At 50.4% G+C, this 16,980-nt stretch overlaps 8 protein-coding genes across 8 annotated transcripts; 5 read left to right on the forward strand and 3 right to left on the reverse strand.

Moving 5' to 3' along the window:
• Positions 1 to 429: 429 nt before the first annotated feature.
• Positions 430 to 2,529, forward strand: PSV08DRAFT_197145 (uncharacterized protein). The gene is made up of 5 exons (XM_014219008.2): positions 430 to 495; positions 574 to 832; positions 880 to 963; positions 1,013 to 1,528; positions 1,799 to 2,529. The coding sequence occupies exons 1-5, from the start codon at positions 488 to 490 to the stop codon at positions 2,438 to 2,440; spliced, it is 1,509 nt and encodes a 502-aa protein (XP_014074483.1). The 5' UTR covers positions 430 to 487; the 3' UTR covers positions 2,441 to 2,529.
• A 408-nt stretch (positions 2,530 to 2,937) lies between these two features.
• Positions 2,938 to 4,814, reverse strand: PSV08DRAFT_217885 (WD40-repeat-containing domain protein). The gene is made up of 3 exons (XM_014219007.2): positions 4,337 to 4,814; positions 3,813 to 4,282; positions 2,938 to 3,752 (listed from the first exon to the last, which is right to left on the reverse strand). The coding sequence occupies exons 1-3, from the start codon at positions 4,592 to 4,594 to the stop codon at positions 3,389 to 3,391; spliced, it is 1,092 nt and encodes a 363-aa protein (XP_014074482.1). The 5' UTR covers positions 4,595 to 4,814; the 3' UTR covers positions 2,938 to 3,388.
• Positions 4,815 to 5,657: 843 nt separating this feature from the next.
• Positions 5,658 to 6,613, reverse strand: PSV08DRAFT_30268 (P-loop containing nucleoside triphosphate hydrolase protein). The gene is made up of 2 exons (XM_014219006.2): positions 6,090 to 6,613; positions 5,658 to 6,036 (listed from the first exon to the last, which is right to left on the reverse strand). The coding sequence occupies exons 1-2, from the start codon at positions 6,603 to 6,605 to the stop codon at positions 5,770 to 5,772; spliced, it is 783 nt and encodes a 260-aa protein (XP_014074481.2). The 5' UTR covers positions 6,606 to 6,613; the 3' UTR covers positions 5,658 to 5,769.
• A 121-nt stretch (positions 6,614 to 6,734) lies between these two features.
• PSV08DRAFT_275757 (WD40-repeat-containing domain protein) lies at positions 6,735 to 8,277 on the forward strand. The gene is made up of 5 exons (XM_014219005.1): positions 6,735 to 6,836; positions 6,884 to 7,196; positions 7,276 to 7,448; positions 7,506 to 7,786; positions 7,837 to 8,277. Exons 1-5 carry the CDS (start codon positions 6,834 to 6,836, stop codon positions 8,018 to 8,020), a joined length of 954 nt encoding a protein of 317 aa, XP_014074480.1. The 5' UTR covers positions 6,735 to 6,833; the 3' UTR covers positions 8,021 to 8,277.
• Positions 8,278 to 8,621: 344 nt separating this feature from the next.
• Positions 8,622 to 9,716, forward strand: PSV08DRAFT_173428 (uncharacterized protein; the record flags this gene model as incomplete). The annotated part of the gene is made up of 2 exons (XM_014219004.1): positions 8,622 to 9,379; positions 9,545 to 9,716. 2 exons carry the CDS (start codon positions 8,622 to 8,624, stop codon positions 9,714 to 9,716), a joined length of 930 nt encoding a protein of 309 aa, XP_014074479.1.
• Positions 9,717 to 10,899: 1,183 nt separating this feature from the next.
• Positions 10,900 to 12,117, forward strand: PSV08DRAFT_386204 (peptidase S8/S53 domain-containing protein; the record flags this gene model as incomplete). Its single annotated transcript, XM_014219003.2, has 1 exon — positions 10,900 to 12,117. One exon carries the CDS (start codon positions 10,900 to 10,902, stop codon positions 12,115 to 12,117), a length of 1,218 nt encoding a protein of 405 aa, XP_014074478.2.
• Positions 12,118 to 14,227: 2,110 nt separating this feature from the next.
• Positions 14,228 to 15,232, forward strand: PSV08DRAFT_407995 (polysaccharide lyase; the record flags this gene model as incomplete). Its single annotated transcript, XM_014219002.1, has 1 exon — positions 14,228 to 15,232. One exon carries the CDS (start codon positions 14,228 to 14,230, stop codon positions 15,230 to 15,232), a length of 1,005 nt encoding a protein of 334 aa, XP_014074477.1.
• Positions 15,233 to 15,828: 596 nt separating this feature from the next.
• Positions 15,829 to 16,892, reverse strand: PSV08DRAFT_359984 (mitochondrial 37S ribosomal protein mS23). Its single transcript, XM_014219001.2, has 2 exons — positions 16,418 to 16,892; positions 15,829 to 16,364 (listed from the first exon to the last, which is right to left on the reverse strand). Exons 1-2 carry the CDS (start codon positions 16,774 to 16,776, stop codon positions 15,956 to 15,958), a joined length of 768 nt encoding a protein of 255 aa, XP_014074476.1. The 5' UTR covers positions 16,777 to 16,892; the 3' UTR covers positions 15,829 to 15,955.
• Between the last annotated feature and the right edge of the window lie 88 nt (positions 16,893 to 16,980).

The raw sequence follows: 16,980 nt of genomic DNA on the forward strand, positions 1-16,980 counted from the left end.
ATTCCGCCGCAATGGAACGGGTCGAGGCGTGCTGGTACCCCATGTTCCTGAACCGACACAATATCCGATTTGAGGAAATCCTGGTAGTAACTGGCTTCACTCGTGCGTAGTCTTGATTTCTGGTGCTACGTTGTTTTCAACATCAATTGTTCTTCAAGTCCTGAGGATCTACCAAATAAATAGCGGAGAAATGGTGCGAATCGGACTGTTGCATTGAACAACATAGTTCGAAGAAGTGGTTCGGTGTTCAAATTAGGCATCTTCGTTCCTAGCAAATGCACTACAAATGCACTATCTCGATTGAGTTAGAAATTGTTAGTGCAGTAATCCACGGGCGATGTTGCCTTGTCGGCACGTGAGCGCGGGACTAGCGCGATCGCGTTCCTTCCTCCTCCAAGTTCACGGTGCGGCGCGTCATCCTTAACCGTTAGGATTCAACCTCACCAGAGCGGCGACTGATGATTGTCACGCCTTGACAACACCAAAAATGCCCGCGTAAGTACATTATTGAATCCGCAGCCCTGATTTTACCTTGATGTGCATTCCAGTAAACAGGAATTAATACAACTGCAGGCCAGGCGACCAGTACAGTGGCGGCAATGTCAAGAACCCATTCGAAGAGCGCGTCAACAGCAATTTCACAGCATCAGAGATTGCTACACTGCAGACCAAATTAAACAAGCAACTTGGCCCGGAATACATCTCGCAACGACCCGGTAATGGTGGTGGCAGAGTGGCGTACTTGGAGGGGAACAAAGCCATAGCGCTTGCGAATGAGGTTTTTGGATTCAATGGCTGGTCAAGCTCGTTAGGACAGGTACAGATTGACTATGTATGGCTCATTATTCCCAGTGGTAAAACGCATGTTGACAAAGGCAGGTCGATGAGCACCAGAATGGCAAGGTGAGCCTCGGGCTCTCGATAGTAGTGAGAATTACGCTCAAGGATGGCACATACCATGAGGTCCATACAAATGCTCGTAGTATTCTGCATCAAGCTGACACAGTCTTAGGATATTGGCTACGGATCGATAGAGAACGGCAAAGGCAAAGCCGCATCATTCGAAAAGGCTAAGAAAGAGGCCGCAACAGATGGCCTGAAACGCTCTTTACGCACATTTGGCAATGTTCTCGGCAACTGTTTGTACGACAAAGAATACCTCAAAAAAGTCCAGGCCATGAAAGTCAAGCCCATTAAGTTTCAGGAGGATAACCTTTATCGCCATGTCGACTTTGCACCGCGACTACCTCAACCCGAGCCACAAGCCATAGTCAAACAAGAAGCCCTAACGACACCAGCCAGGCCGGACCAGCTTCTTCGAACACGTACCGATCAATTGAATAATGAGTCTTTTGGAGCAGACTTTGATGACGAAACCGACGAGAATTTATTTGATGGAGTTGATGTTTCCGAGGGGCATGGAGATGAATTCTCTTTCTCAGAAGGTCTTTCTGCTTCTGAAACTACAGCGCCACGCACAGTCGAGTCAGGGAAACCAAAAGCGACACCGTCTGGCCGAACTTCCCCAGTTAGAAATACAAGGCCTTCTCGGCAGCCCAATGGTAGGCCAATACAAGCAGGTCGCGGGCAACCAGCAGCACAACAACAACAGAATCCACCCAACCAAGGGCCAGGAAGGCCTTTACCACAAATACAAAACGGCCGACAACCTCAGACACCAATTCAGCAGCAACCACGCCCAATGCAAAACAATGGACGTATGCCTCCACCTGCTGCAGAAAATGGAGCTGCATCAAGGTCTGTTGGACAGCAAAACCAACAAGCTCCAAATAACCAGCCCCCACGACCCAACCCTCCCCAAGCACAACAGCCGCCTAACCAACAACGCCAAGTACTTCAGGCCCAACCCACAACAACGCCAGCAACGAATCCAACGGCCTCAAATCAACGACTATCTGTTGGATTCGTTACCTCCCGCGCTGCTGAGCTCCTCCAAGCATCCGAAACGCCCACATTAAACAATCTCCCACAATTTAATCCCAACGCAGAGTCTCCTATTCCAAAAGAGAAACGAACTCCTGGCATCGACCACGCACGTAGTGTACCCATCAAACGTGAAGCCGTCGGCGCTCCCCCCGCCCCTCAACCTGCACCCCAACGACCTGGCGCCCCGTCAACAGGCTCTTTCAACCGTCCAAACATAGTGAACCCGCATCTCGACAGCAACCGACGAATCGGCATGCCCAGTGCGTCCAGCTATGCTATGAGTCCTAGTGCGAATCGTGGTGCTTACAAACCTCCTACATTTGCCAACGGTAATGGGCCAAATGGCATCAAGAGGGAGAGGGCAGCCTTGCAGGACGTTAGTAATGTGGGTGTCAACGGCCAAACGGCTGCTGTGGAGGGACCAGACGCAAAGAAGCAAAAGGTTGATACGCCGCTGGGTGCTGAGAACAACGCGGGTGTTGCCAGCACATAGAAGGCGGGAAATTGGTGGTTTGGAACGGCCGCAGTGCATTTGTAACATTTATCATTATTTGTCATGATGAGCGTACTACAGTTGGGGTCAAGGCGTTTTTTTTTGGCGTTAGATACCGTAACGGTCACGTATGAAGTATGCAATAGTACAATTTAAGAGCCCTACGGCGTTACAGTTGAAGTTTGGAAACCATGGTATGTCTCGGTTGCCCTTGGCCGCTTCTGCATTTAGAGAATTTTTTTTGAGGGGGGGGGTTTCCGGTTAAGGGATGAATTACGTGACTGTTTTCCAGAAGCGATTGGATGAAGATTAAATTTCCCTAACTCTTTCCATGGTTGCTTGTGGACAAAAAGATCCTCTCTCCTCCCCCTTTTCTTAACCAAATTCTTGGTACTTTTATTCTTATGTTTTGTAGTAATTTTTATTTAGACGCGCCACAAGTGGGTGAACGTTCTGTGGTAGAGTGAGGCACAGAATGTGATGTGAAGAGGGAGAGAGGAAGTAAACCAAATTCGTTATGCCAATAATATTTTTTAACCATTCCATGGGGAAAAAATGTGAAGAGCGCTAATGCCTGAGGAAAACACAAAAAAAAACTACCAAAGGACCCAAACTACCAATAGGTAAAAAGGATGCATACATGTGGAACATGTGGTCCTCTTTTCTAGAACCTTGTAGACAGTGTGGGCTAGAGACGAAGAGAGAGAGGTAAAATGGGAGCTAGAATCCCCTACTATTCCCTCATCCGTTTGAGGCTGTTACTCGGTGCACTTCCATTCCCGCCACCACTACCACCACCACCGTTGTCCTCGCCATAATACATATTAACTTCCGTTCTTCAAAGAGAGGGGGAGTTATGTCAACGTTGAAAATCACAAGGCCTCAAGCGTGACAAAGATGCAAGTGAAACTAAAAGGGAAGAGAGAATGACCCCTAGATATCTAGGGATTACCTCTTCTTGCTTCCTGGACGTGGTTTGCATTCATCTCCGAGAATAGGGTGAAGCTTGATTTTGATGGGGTACTGCTGGTTGTTGCCTCCATAGCCCTTGCTCCAGTCGTAGCTGACTGCATATGCGAAAATGTTTCCGTCTTTGCTGAAGCTTGTCGCAACGATGCTGCCGCCGACTTCAGGGTAGCCCTTGAGGCGGTGCTTTGCATCCTTGTCCCAGAAGTGGAAGGTGCCGTCAGAGCCAGCAGTAGAGAAAGTGCCGTGTTGTGGGTGGAAGGAAATGGCGTTTACAGAGAAGACCTTTGCGGTTTCGCGAGCGTTGGGGTCGGGCTGGCGGTGACACTTGAAAGAGAAGTTGAGGCTGTGAGTGTGTTAGGTGGGCTCTCTGATCCATAGAGTTTGGAAAGTATAAAGTGCTTACCTGGTATCCTTGTCCTCGACGTATTGGATGGCGCATCGGCCCTCGATGGAGCCAACAGCGAAGCCAGTTGCGTCTGTAAAACAGCTAACCACCCTTGTCTGCCACTTAAGTGGACTGGTGATAGTTTTGTAAATGGTCGTGGGGTTGGTCAAGTTGACCATGTGGATGTGGCGCTCTGCTGTCGCAATGACGAGCAATTGATCTTTGACATCCATGCTGTAGACGCGCTCCTGACATTGCAGCGTGCCGACGGGTTCAGCACCCTGTAGATCCCAAAACTTGACCGTCTTGTCCCACGAGCCAGTCGCGACATAGTCCTTACCGCCAGTCTGGAACCAACGGACGCACTTGATGGCATTCTCGTGGGCTTTGGCTTGCTGGGCGGGGACAGTACCGCTGGCCGGGGCAGTACGGAAGTCAACAATATTGAGCATACCTGTTGAGTCGCCGGCTGCTATGCGTGTGCCATCCTACATCATGTTAGCACCCTGTTCCATACTGTGTCGTTGCTCTCGTAGACGCACCTTTGACCAACCCACACCCAGAACATGACCCTGGCACTCAAACATCCACTTTCCCATTGCACCGTTGCCGTTGACTTCGTAGATGTAGACCTTCTTGTCCCAACTTCCTACCGCGAGGAAGTCGTTGGTTGGCGAGAACTGGAGATCGGATATGCTGTCGCTGGGTACTTGGCCGGCTGGCACTTCGACATCTTTGCTTGTGTCTCCCGTTGTGGAGCTGGTCGCAGCAGGCGCCGCGGCTTGACCGAAAAGCGCCATGTCTTCTGGCTATGTGAGGTTTGTTGCACACAGCAAGATGTTGTGATGTCTTTGTTGTGGAGCTTTGCGCAACCTGCAATAGTGGACCTCGCGGCGGAGCGATAGAGATATTCGGTCGCGCTCGATGGACGAAAGTTGAGGCGCGACGGGATATTTGGAAGCTGGAGGAAGTGATTGGAACTGCAGCGCAACCGAATCTTATGTTCTTGACCACCAACGCGCCCCAGCAAAGAAAGAGCGGCTGTACCAAAGCTTCCCAGGCACCCTTGCAAGGCACCAATCCGCCTTCTGCCTAGTGTGCCTAGCGCCCGGCGTTACGATTCCCCGATTCCACCTAAAAACTCGACGCACCATGCCAGCTTTCTTCTCTCAACGTTCCTCGGTCGAAGAATCGCAACGAAGCACACGCACAGAGCGCATTTACGGCGTCTCTTCCCTCCAATGCTTTGGGAGAAAGTCCCCGGACAACGATCTTCACGATCGCACTTTTAGCAACGAACCGCCATAGAAGCTGCGGCTTCCATCACCGACTACGGCACTTCTCCGCATCTCCTCATCGCTTTTACTCGAATTCCACTGGCGTTCTCGACGCTGCGAGTGGAGGGGCTGGCACCTGGATGATGACATGAGTCCGTTGGCTACCTTGCTTGCATGCCGAGGGTCGCAACAGAGAATCGAGGAGTTGGGAGATGATGGACAGTGCTAGGTATGGAGGGTCTTCTCGTCCAGTTTATGGTTATGCGATTGCCTTTCCTGCGCTTTGGTAAAACAAGGTGGGCTGGAGGGTAACTCAATGGGGCTTATTCTCGAGGCGAGGAACGTTCACCTCAAACATTTTTCGGATCTGAGGATAGCCGTCCTTTCGCCTTTGGCGGTGACGGGCTATACCGTGCTTGGTCGAACAAGCCGGATTCATCCAGCCAGACAAGGTTCACATGATGAGAAACATTAGAAATAGAGTCAAGCTCTGAGGCTGTCTGAATCCCAAAGTGGTAGGACGGCCTTTGCTGAATTTTCTACGACGGTATCTGAAGAACCTTGCGGCTTAAGTAGCTTTTTTTTCTTCAATCGAAGCAAAGTTTGCTCATGAAATGTTTGTGTTCATAATTGCCCGAGTGGTATCATGCATCGGCTAAACCTGTTGGTGTCTGTATTGGGCGCTTGCTATCCACAGCTCATGCGTCAGCACCGACAATGAAGTCGCGGACCTCTTTGTAGGCCTTGTCCAAGTCCTCGTTGATGACAATCTTGTCATGCGGTGCCTCTCCGCTGTGTGCAAAGTCCAACTCAACCTTTGCCTGATTTAATCTCTTTACAATAGCCTCCTCCTTGTCAGTGGCCCGACTCCTCAGTCGCTGCTCCAGGACCTCCATAGACGGTGGCTGGAGAAACAAGAATCGCGGACGGGGAAATGTGGGATGGTTTGCGACTTGCTTAACACCCTAGAAACTTGTTAGTTGTGCCTGAGTCTGAAGTTGGTCATGTTGTTGCGTGCCTCCATCTCGATATCCAGAATGCAAATCTGACCCTTCTCTGCAATATCGTTGACAGCCTTGATGCTCGTTCCGTAGTAGTTGCCTCCAAACTGCGCATGCTCAACAAACCCCTTCTTTTCAATCAGGTCGAGGAACTCTTCCTTGGTCACGAAGTAGTACTCCTTGCCATTCTGTTCGGTCCCCCGGGGTGCGCGCGTCGTGTGGGATATGCTAAAGCCAAACTTTCCAGGAAACTCTTCGAAGAGGCGCGAGAGGATGGTGGATTTTCCAGCGCCGGATGGACCACTGATTACAATGGGCTGGTTCGCTGAGAGGGCGTCTTTGGAGACGGGGGCAGTGTCGACGGGAGCCATAGTGAAGGCGCGGTGGGTGAAGGTGCGCAAGGGAACGGGCTTGCAGACACTTGGGAAGTATGCGGTGCTGGGTTTTGGTAGCGGAGAACGAGTTACTCGCGCAATGCAACTTCTCGAATCAGTCAGTAGGCTTCGCGATAGCCAGGAAAGTGTCAATGGCATGCCTATCGTGAGCTGGAACAATGCGGGGTGTTGATTGGCGGTGAAGCTAGGGGGTCTTCGGTATTTGGTGGGGCGCTCCAAGTGGGATGGTGGGCGGGACCTGTGACATCGCGTTTTCGTGTAGTTACTGACCTCATTGACCTGGAAATTTGCCAACCCTTGCATCGCCTTGCCCATGTTTCGCTAATTGTTTGTGCATGAGAGCGGTAGAGCGGCCACGCTTTCAAAATGGTACGCAATACATGTTTCTATCTAGATTTTGGTCTGACAGCTTGCAGTCAAAACAATACCTTACCCTCCACACAATCGAGTCGGCCCATCCCAAAGCGAGCGACATCTTCGCTGTAGCGCCGACTAGTACACAACTTCTCTCAGCCTCTGGCGCGAGCAGCATCAATGTTTACGACACCACAAAGCCCGAATTTCCAGTTATACAAACACTTGACAAGGCACACCCGCTCGGCATACACCACCTAGTGACTGCGCGCGAAGAGAAGGCACGACGGGCTGCGAGTGCTGGTTTCGAGGGCAAGGTCAAAATATGGAGCCAGAGTGAAGATGGAGCATGGAGTGAGGATGGAGAGATTGTTGGTGGGTACGCCTTGCGCTTTCTTTGCCATCACAATTGGATCATCCATGTCACTGGGGCGAGTGCTGACTTGCGTTACAGATCAAAACAAACCGGGTGAGGTGTGGGCAATTGCAATGAGCGCAGATGGGCAGTACCTTGCTAGCAGCAGTATCAACGGCAAGATAAACGTCTGGAGCTTGAATAAAGAAGAGGGTATGCCCCGCATACGCGAGTACGAGACCAAGGGTAGCTTTGGTTTGTGTGTAGATCTGGTATGCCCTTGGCGGCCTTTTTTAGTCCTGCTTGGGGCGTTACTAACAAGTAGACAGAGCCGCGACGGCAGTTTCACAGCTTCGGGACATGAGAATGGCTCGATATACGTTTTCAACAACGACACTGGGCGTCTAGCGCACTCTCTAGCAGGGCTCGTACACCCAATTCGCAGTGTGGCCTTCTCCCCAACTTCGAAGCTCCTAGCAGCAGGAGGTGATGCCAGGATCATTGCAATCTACAACGTCTCTTCGGGTGAGCAGGTAGCAAATCTCACAGGACATGGTGGCTGGGTACTCAGTCTTGACTGGAGTGACACCGGCGATTATTTGCTGTCGGGGTAGGATGCAACTACGGATTCGCAAATTCAAATATTAACCTCGTCTCTAGATCTTACGACTCAAAAGCGAAGGTATGGCGGTTCGAGACTAAGACGTGCGTCGCAACCCATTCGCACGGCGACAAGCCTCTTTGGAGCGCAAAGTGGTTGCCCAAGGTTCCCACAAAGAGCGAGATGTTTGCACTGGCGGGAGGAAACAACACTATTGGCTTGTATCGAGAGGCTGCTGGCTGATTAACGACTTGCTGGATCGGATCGTGCTATACTGCATAATGTAGGACGGCGTTTGAGCTGACAACGCTCGCTGAAACCATCACACACTGCTGCCTTGTAAAGCTCCAATCATCAAGCTGATGGTGTTCGAGGGTGTAAAGTGGACATGGTAGAAACATTCGCCCTGCAGTTGCGATTTGACAAACCTAGGTAATCGTCATATGAAATGCCCATACCTCAGATCAATTGAGAACACAAATTCATGCAATCTTCGTCACGCTGATCATACAATAGTACGTGATATATCTACGTAACTGTCATGATCCGTACCTTCTATCTCTCACTGAGGGTTAGTAAAACAATAATTGGCACTCCCAGTCAGACTCTGGATTTGATATCAAGTGGATGGTGTCGTTGATAAAACCGCAGGAACGAATAACACGGGCGTTTAGCTATAGCACAAAAATCACATGAACTCTTGCTTGCACAAAGCAGTTGTGGTCCAAATGGCAGGTGCAATTGGCCCTTCGTGTTTGTATTGCTTCTACTGTAGTCCCTGATTTTTACATACTCCCAAGGACGACAAGAGAGACACAGCACTACTATCACTATTGCTACCACAATGCGTATCCTCAAAATCCCTTATTCCCTCGTTGCGGCCGACGTTGCGGCCGAAGATGCCGCCACGAGAGGCATCGACGACTCTCCCCAAGCATCCTCCTGCACCCGACGCTTCGGAGCCGCTCACCACTGTGTTTCAGATATCCTTCCCATCGTCCCCGAAAACCCGCCGTTTTTTACACACTGCGACCCACCATGGACACCATATAGCTATACGCTATGGCACACTCTAATCGCCAGATCCCAAGGTCTACAAGGGGGCGAATGCCACGAGGTCATCATCCCTGGTTTTCTCTATGAAGATATGATGAAATGCCACAGCGCATGGGTAACCACTGGTCGCATCCACAATGCTGTACTTGAGAATTTGCTCGAGACTCTGAAATCCACAAAAGCAGGCCAAGAACTTGTTTCACTTCTGGATGGAGAGAGGAAGTGGTTCATCAGGCTCGATCACATGTCGCCAAAAGACAGTCCCATGGGGGGTGTATTGCCATCATTGACGCTGCGAGATGCTATGACGAAGCTCTGTACGTCCATGCGCACATACAGTTGTCTGCAGTATGAGAAGGTGCACGCAGAGAAAGAGGAACGGAATATGGAGATTAAACTTGTGCTCAACAGGTGGCATGAAGGAATGGATCCTGGGAGGGAGTTTAGGGTCTTTGTTTCACCTCCTGCCGCGGCCCAGGCAAGAATAACAAATCACCCCATGGCCGCTCCCAGACCGGACGACTTCAAAATCAGCGCCATTAGCCAGTACAGATGGACCATGGTGTTGGCGGCGCCATGGGGTTTCACCCTGGAAGAGATAGTAGCAAAGGTCGAGGCGGGAGCGAATGCAGTCCTTCAGGATATCGTTACGTACATGAAGGATGAGCTAACGGAATGTGTTATTGATATGTTACTGGAGCACGGGTTCAGTTTTGATGTAGCGCTGGAGCAGGACGGCACTGTTCAACTAGTCGAGATCAATCCTTTCGGGGCATTGTCGCCGTGTGGAGCCTGTCTTTTCAACTGGATACGCGATGGTAAAGTGCTTTATGGGATTGAGGAGGCACAGTTTGCTGTGACGTTGGATGAGGCACGACCGTAGTTTCATCAAGCTTGTGGCGTTCGACTTGTGGATGTACAAGTTTCTCGGGCCCTGAAAAGAGAGGTTGCGTCACCAAAGTTTCTTCTTCTCGACCCAGATAGATTTCCTTATGAGGAAAAACAAAACAACTTGTGTTGGAGATTGGGTAGCCCCTTGCTTAGGTAACGCATAGTTGAGGAATTTCGGTGGCTCCGTCTGCCAAGAGAGGGTAGGTCTACCCATCGCATGCAGAAGCGGCCCCGCCCGATTGGATCGAGACCTGTGAAATCCTCCGTGTCTGTTTCATTCGCCGGTGTCTAGAATCGCCCAAGATTGAACGGCATAGGGGACGTTATGGGCACGACGCTGTCTGAGGCGCTGATTCGCCACTTGTCGGATCCCCCCGTCACAGCGACTGCGTACCAAAGCGTACCAAAGGGCGGCACAACCGCCGCCACGCCCTTAAGCCTTGCCACTGCAGATGCTTCATTTGAATCCCCAATGGCTTGTCCAATCTGTTACGTACATCTAGAAAACGTCCTCTTTCCCTACTCTGGACCGGCCCACTTTTGTCGGGAATGTCTTGGCTCCTGCGCGATAGGGGAATGATCTCCTTTTGCCAAGCTGGTTCTCCACAAATGAAACCAACTCCACTGGCCGCCTATTATATCTCATAGTAGCTATAGCTGCTGGTAAACTCACAGCCAGCCGTTACGAATTTCATGCTCGGCACACCTAGTCCTCATTAGTTCCAAGGCCAATAGCAAGAGTAGACGAGCTCTGCCGCAGAGGTATCCTCCTGCCTAAACGAACGATGAAACGCGGACAGCCTCCCGTTCCACCTCGCTGCCGCAATGCGGCCTGTAGTGACCTAATCACTTCAGCCTCATGGCTAATGAGAACTCCACTGTATCCATCTCGACGATGCCAATCAAGTCTGTAGCAGATTGTACCATCGGCTGATCACGTCGATCCCGCGGTCAGCCTCACATCCCCGTGTACAGAGGACATGATTTATAAATGCTCGTCTGCTTCAACTTGAACGATGCCTCACCACCTCACCACCTCACCACCTCACTCAAGTCCCTTCTACTTATTCCTCTGGCTAGTCCATTCATTCGCTCATTCCTATATTCGTTTCTTTGCAGTTTTCGCTCTCTCCTCGTACTTCCGCTAGTCGCAAATACTTCTACTATTTGCAAAGATGCATTCCTTCAAAACCGTTCTTGCTCTTGGAGCTCTCCTGCCCTCGTTCCTTGCGCAGGCCAGCAAGATTATCCGTACTCGCAACGAGCACACCATTCCCGGATCGTGGGTTGCTCGTATTGAAGAGAATGAAGCCCTCGAGGCTGTTCTCTCCACTGTCCTTGAGGCTGCTGGTATCGAGTCTAAGGAAACCTACTCGGTTGGAGGTGTCAAGGGTTTCACTTTCGATGCCGACGATACCATCCTGGATATCCTCGAGAGCATGGGAGCCATCAAGTCCGTCGAGCCTGACTACAAGATGTATGCTTCCGTTCCAGTTGGCAGCTTGAAAGCGCGCCAAAACAATGGTACTCTTACTTCCCAGAAAGGTTCCCCCTATGGCCTGGCACGCATCTCCCATCGTGAGCCTGGCTCTCGGGATTACATTTTTGACAGCTCTGCTGGCGAGGATACCTTTATCTATGTCATCGACACTGGTGTCAACACCGAGCACACTGACTTTGGCGGCCGTGCTACTCTCGGAAAGAGCTTCATCGCCGGATCCGACGGCGAAGACGACCAAGGCCACGGCACACACTGCTCTGGAACCGCTGCTGGTACCAAATTTGGCGTAGCTAAGAAGGCCAACATCATCGGTGTAAAGGTCCTTGGTGCAGACGGCTCCGGCAGCAACTCTGGTGTCCTTAGGGGCATTCAATGGGCCGTCGACGACGCCACCGAGAAGGGCCACATCAACCGCACCGTCCTCTCCATGTCTCTCGGAGGCCCCTTCTCCCAAACCACCAACGACGCCATCCAGTCCGCCGTCGAAGCCGGCGCTTTCGTCGCCGCTGCCGCCGGAAACGAAGGCGAAGACGCATCCAACTCCTCCCCCGCCTCCGCACTCCAAGCCTGCACTGTCGGCGCCACCAACGAGCGCGACCTCAAGGCCTCCTTCTCCAACTTCGGCAAGCTCGTCGACATCTTCGCCCCCGGAGAGAAGATCCAGAGCGCCTGGATCGGCAGCTCCACCGCTACAAACACCATCAGCGGAACTTCAATGGCTTGCCCCCATATTGCTGGTCTCGCAGCCTATCTTATTGCGCTCGAGGGCCCCCGCTCTCCTACTGACTTGTGCAAGCGCATCCAGGAGCTTGCTACCAAGGACGCTATCACTAACTTGAGGGCTGGAGAGGGTAGCCCCAACCTCATTGCTTACAACGGCAATGGCGCGTAAATAATCTTTTTACGCTTGCTGGGATTTTAGGGGGATGGTGCGGACCAGCTTACTGTGGATCAGTGTGCTTGGGACAACTAAAGGATAATGTATTGTTGAGGACTTTTTTTGTACATTTTCTTTGCCATGGATTTTTGATGGCTTTTTGTGGATATTTTGGGGACTTGAGAGATTGAGTGGAGTGAAGGATATATATATATATCTTTTGGTGTAACTTGTTACAAGAATACAATGGTATACCATGTTGTAACAATCATTCTGATTTCGTTCTTGCAGTTTCGTTTTTGTGGACTACTGAGTTTGCAGTTAACTGTGAGATTACAGTAGCTTACTTGATTTTCAATGTGACGAATGATGAGCCTTCCATAAATTCGGCCCAATTGTCGAAACTCTTTATTAGTGTCGAGGCATTTGAGTCAACCTTTCTTGAAATGCACTTCGATGCGCTCAACTCAATTGGGCTCTTTTTCATGGAACAAACCTGAACAATCTTTTGATACCCGATTCCGGTAGGTTGGGGTGTGACCTGCCATTCTTTTCTGAGATAAGTGATTTGATACGCTATATAGCAAACAGAGGTAAAAAAGCGTCAAGCCACAAACTTGAAAATATATTCTCTCAATTGAGCATGATCATCGTCTTTTTGTATCTCATGACATAGGTCTCCAGTGAGGGGGATTTTAGAGTTCGTCACGTGGTAGCAATACTAACCAAAGAAAGAGATTCCTAACCTATCCGCGTAGATTAGACAAGTAGGAGCAAAGATGCTTCGAGCCAATTGAAATGCTTTCTAAGCCCCTGGACGCAATATCGGTATGCGACTAGAGCTGCAACAAGGAGGAGTTTGCATAGCCTTTACCGATGATAGTATGTGCCTATCCAGGCCCCCACCCTTATTGACGCTGTAAATACCGCAGCCGACTTCGCTGCCAGCCGACCCGAAATGTACTTGGTCGGCATCTCGGGATGATTTCGTGTTTCGGCGGGTATTTGGATGATGGGCTGATGTTACACATGCTGACGCTGCCAGGTGGTGGATGACCGTGACTTTGAACATTAGTATAACCTGCAGATTGCTTTACGACAATGAATGGCAGATAACATCATAGCATGGGATCACCGATTCTATGTTGACGCCTGGACACGTTCGGGTACTGTAGCCAAAACTTGACTGCTTGTGTCTCTGAAGAACCCTTTCGAAATATAGTTGGCAGCAGAAAATCCAGGCACATCGAACACTGTTCCGCTCGCCAAATGTCTAGATACGAGTAAATAAAAAACCTTGGAGAACATGCAGTTTAAACACTACTCAGTAGCGTCGCTTACGTAGTAAGTGTAATGCGAAACAGCAATTTCGCGGCTGAGAGGATAAATGACGATAAGGTTGCAGGATATGGAGTCACCGCGCCGTTTCGCCGCTATAAAATGAGGACATCAATGCAAGCAAAAAGCCTCTTAAACAGATGCATACTCTAAGCAGAACGCAAACATGGCGAAATGTACAAGCCCACCAGCCAAGTTGGTTTCCCCGACTTTCCCGTGGCCTGAGCTTGCCATCTCACCGCACTACCAATTTGCTGCAGCAGAATCAAAGCCTCGGTGCATGCAGGCAGTTTCTAGAGGATATACATGATTCGAGAAAATGGTCCAATTGGTAATGCAAGCCACATGCCAAGCACGTTTGCCCCAATTTCCCCGGAGTCCGAGCTCGCCATCTAGCCGTATCAGCCACCGTAAAACCTGGGGTTGTATACTTCCACCACTCAACTCCAACATAACAAGCCACACTTACGATATCCGGCATCGCCGTTTAGTTTCGCCAAGCACGCGATGCGTAGCCGAGATTCGCCAAGTTAAATAGTAGCAGCCATATAACAGCTTTGGTATGGAGATGTGCCATACGGGTTTCTGGACCTGCTTCTCGATGCGCCAGGAGCCACTTTTCCGGAAGAATTGGTCGTTCATACGGTGTGCGACATTGCAGTATACTTTTTAGAGCTCTAGAGGTCGATCATGACAGTAGATTAAATGGGGACAGTATTGCCCACTGTTTGCCACCAGGTGGTCCATAAGAGTTCACGTATTTTATCACTGTCTTCTGCAAGTCAAGATGAAGCTGTCGGCCCTCTCCCTCCTTTCTTTCGCTCTATATGCGACCGCAGCGCCTACAGGCTCCGATTTTAGCCTGGTAGGGTTCGCAAAAGATAACCCAATTGGCCCAACAACTGGTGGTCAGTCCAAGGAAGGCAAAAGTGTCACTGTGGAGACTCTGGCCGATTTCGTCAAGGCAGTAACTAGCACCGAGCCTCTTGTAATTTACGCCAAAGGCACCTTCAACCTCACCTCGCGAGTCCAAGTCCAATCCAACAAGTCGCTCATTGGCCTTGGAAAAGGTGCTCAAATCATAAGCCATGGCCTCAACATTTACAACAAGACCAATGTTATCATCCGCAACTTTGGCTTCACCGCCACTGCCGACGACGCCATGACGATCCGCAACAGCACGCGTATTTGGATCGACCACAACGAATTCACCACTGGCAACTTCCCCGCGCTAGGTCCCGATGCATTCGACGGCCAAATCGACATCATCCGCGCCTCAGACTGGATCACCGTATCCTGGAATTATTTCCACGACCACTGGAAGAGCTCGTTGGTAGGCAACAGTGACGCCTTGCGAGACGTCGACCAAGGCCACCTCCACATCACCTACCACCACAACTACTGGCGCCATGAAGGAACACGAGGCCCCGCCGGCCGCTTCGGCCACCAGCACATCTACAACAACCTCTATGTCGACTTCCTCTACCAAGCCATCCACTCCCGAAGCGACAACCAAATGCTCGTCGAAGGAAACGTTTTCAAGGGCAACACGCGCGAGGCACTCAGCACATACGGTCTTGTTATCCCAGAGGACAGCCCGAACACCAGCCCCGACGGCGACTTTGAGATTGATGGCTTTGCAAACTTGGGGGCGAAGAACGATTTTGGCAAGGCGGGCGTGAATATCACCCAAGTTGGAAATTTCACGCAGGCGCCGTACAAGTATAAGCTTACGCCGCTGAACAAGGTGGAGGATGTTATTAAGAAGGGGGCTGGTTTGGGGAAGATCTGAGAGGGGTCCTTTGTTAGATCAGCCTTTTTGTAAATAATGATGTGAGTGAGATTTGAGTAATGAAAGTGATATACCCTTTTTTTCTATTTGTCGTGGCCTTGTTTGCATGATTTTAGCCGGTTATCCACAGAGTTTTTTCTTTTCCAAAACAAAAAGATAACCTCGGTGCTGCTCGGGTTTACAGAAAGCAAATAGGGTCAGGCTAGTGAGCGAAGCTTACCACTACTTTAACATCTTCTCTGTCAGATTTTAGTGGGTTCACTGATACGTTTCTGACTGGATACTTATACACCCATGTTGCGAGTATTAGCAGTTACTTTTTAGCAATGTCTTTATGATGAAAGACTCTTGGCGTCAGCTTTCTGGTATCTGGATGAATTTGTACAATTTGGGGTTTCAATGTCCTACTGAGCATGTTGATTTCGACAGCTTAGCTTTTGTGACTAGCTGCACCTTACCTCATGAACTTGTTGTCCAAATAAGAAGATCGAAATAGTAGCTTGTGAGCCAGCGGATATCCAGTATACGGTTGCTAGGGTTGAGTTGGAAATGTCATCGTTTAAGAGACCCAATCACGCCCTCCTGAAGTATCACAGTTTCTTTGCTTTGGCTCATGTTTTGAATTCCATACTTGAAGAGATTCATAACGTCTTTGGCTGGTTGCTCAAGTCAACCATAGCCATACATGTACACAAGAACATTACACTATCAATGCATGCAAGCCTAGGCATGGGCCGCGACACCGCCCAAAGGCCTTTGTCCTTGGGGGTTATTTGGCGCAACCGGTTGCAACTCCTCAATAGCCTGGTCATACTCGTTGCTGCTCATGTCTGTGCCAACACCATCATCCTGCTGCCCGCTGAACATCTGTGCGCGCATAGCCTGCTCATCCTCAATCTGCTTGGTAGCCCAGGCCTTCCAGTTCTCCCACTGGCGGTCCTCGAGCTCCATTCCAATTTCAAGTGGCCCCTTGCCAAAGTAGGCACCAACGTGTAGGGCTTCTTCTTTTGCGATACGTGAGCGGATTTCAGAGAGGTGGCGGTGTTTGTAGAATTCACGGCGGGCAACGTCGTATGCGGAGGCTTTGGAGAGAGAAGCGTTCTTCATTAGCCACATTTGGCGTTGGACAACGCTTCATTATGTTAGTATGGCCACATGGGAAGCAGTAATATTGGCTCGACGCACCTTTCACCATCTAATTGCTTGCCCGGCTGTACAATCTTGCTCCAATCATAATTCTTTGAGTCATTGCCGCTGTCTTCAACTACTAGCCTCGGTCGTGCCAGTTCCCATGGGTGGTCACCGAAGAATTCTGAGCGCAACTTGTCCTCGGGATATGCGATGGGCAGTGGTTTGAATAGTTTGCTGGCCTTGCGCGCCTTGCGCATCTTGGGTACCCGCAGCACTGGCCTCGCAAGTGTCTCTCCCGGGGGAATATTTCCAATAACATCGTACCATTGCGGCAGTTCTGGGTTTCGCTTTGCGTCGAAGAGGGCCTTTGCGGTTTGGCGGACGCGAAGAGGGCGGAAGTCGTAGCGGCCCATGGCGGGCAGTGTTGATAGTTATGCTCTCACGGGAGCTATATCATGTGAAAGAACTCTCGGGAGCTTCTAGAGGGAGCGGAAGTCGTCTATGGGGCACAATGGGTGATGTCGTGGATATTATCGTCGTCGTTCTTGCCCGCGCAAACTCCGAAGATTTTGCCAAGACTTCACGACATTGGAAATCTTTGGATGGTCCATGTGCGG

Source organism: Bipolaris maydis (assembly GCF_028858645.1).
Source record: "Bipolaris maydis strain C4 unplaced genomic scaffold PSV08scaffold_3, whole genome shotgun sequence".
Lineage (NCBI taxonomy): Eukaryota > Fungi > Ascomycota > Dothideomycetes > Pleosporales > Pleosporaceae > Bipolaris > Bipolaris maydis.

Excerpts from the sequence above, each read along its gene's own strand:
- PSV08DRAFT_197145 (XM_014219008.2), top strand. Across the intron at positions 833-879 it reads GACAGGTACAGATTGACTAT|GTCGATGAGCACCAGAATGG; the intron begins GTATGGCTCATT and ends TGACAAAGGCAG. Across the intron at positions 1,529-1,798 it reads CGTCTGGCCGAACTTCCCCA|CCCCCACGACCCAACCCTCC; the intron begins GTTAGAAATACA and ends CCAAATAACCAG.
- PSV08DRAFT_217885 (XM_014219007.2), bottom strand. The coding sequence starts at position 4,594 with ATGGCGCTTTTCGGTCAAGCCGCGGCGCCTGCTGCGACCAGCTCCACA. Across the intron at positions 4,283-4,336 it reads TGGGTGTGGGTTGGTCAAAG|GATGGCACACGCATAGCAGC; the intron begins GTGCGTCTACGA and ends AACATGATGTAG. Across the intron at positions 3,753-3,812 it reads GTCGAGGACAAGGATACCAG|CCTCAACTTCTCTTTCAAGT; the intron begins GTAAGCACTTTA and ends ACACACTCACAG.
- PSV08DRAFT_30268 (XM_014219006.2), bottom strand. The coding sequence starts at position 6,605 with ATGCCATTGACACTTTCCTGGCTATCGCGAAGCCTACTGACTGATTCG. Across the intron at positions 6,037-6,089 it reads TTCTGGATATCGAGATGGAG|GGTGTTAAGCAAGTCGCAAA; the intron begins GCACGCAACAAC and ends ACAAGTTTCTAG.
- PSV08DRAFT_275757 (XM_014219005.1), top strand. Across the intron at positions 7,197-7,275 it reads TGAGGATGGAGAGATTGTTG|ATCAAAACAAACCGGGTGAG; the intron begins GTGGGTACGCCT and ends CTTGCGTTACAG. Across the intron at positions 7,449-7,505 it reads TTGGTTTGTGTGTAGATCTG|AGCCGCGACGGCAGTTTCAC; the intron begins GTATGCCCTTGG and ends ACAAGTAGACAG.
- PSV08DRAFT_359984 (XM_014219001.2), bottom strand. The coding sequence starts at position 16,776 with ATGGGCCGCTACGACTTCCGCCCTCTTCGCGTCCGCCAAACCGCAAAG. Across the intron at positions 16,365-16,417 it reads AAGCAATTAGATGGTGAAAG|CGTTGTCCAACGCCAAATGT; the intron begins GTGCGTCGAGCC and ends AACATAATGAAG.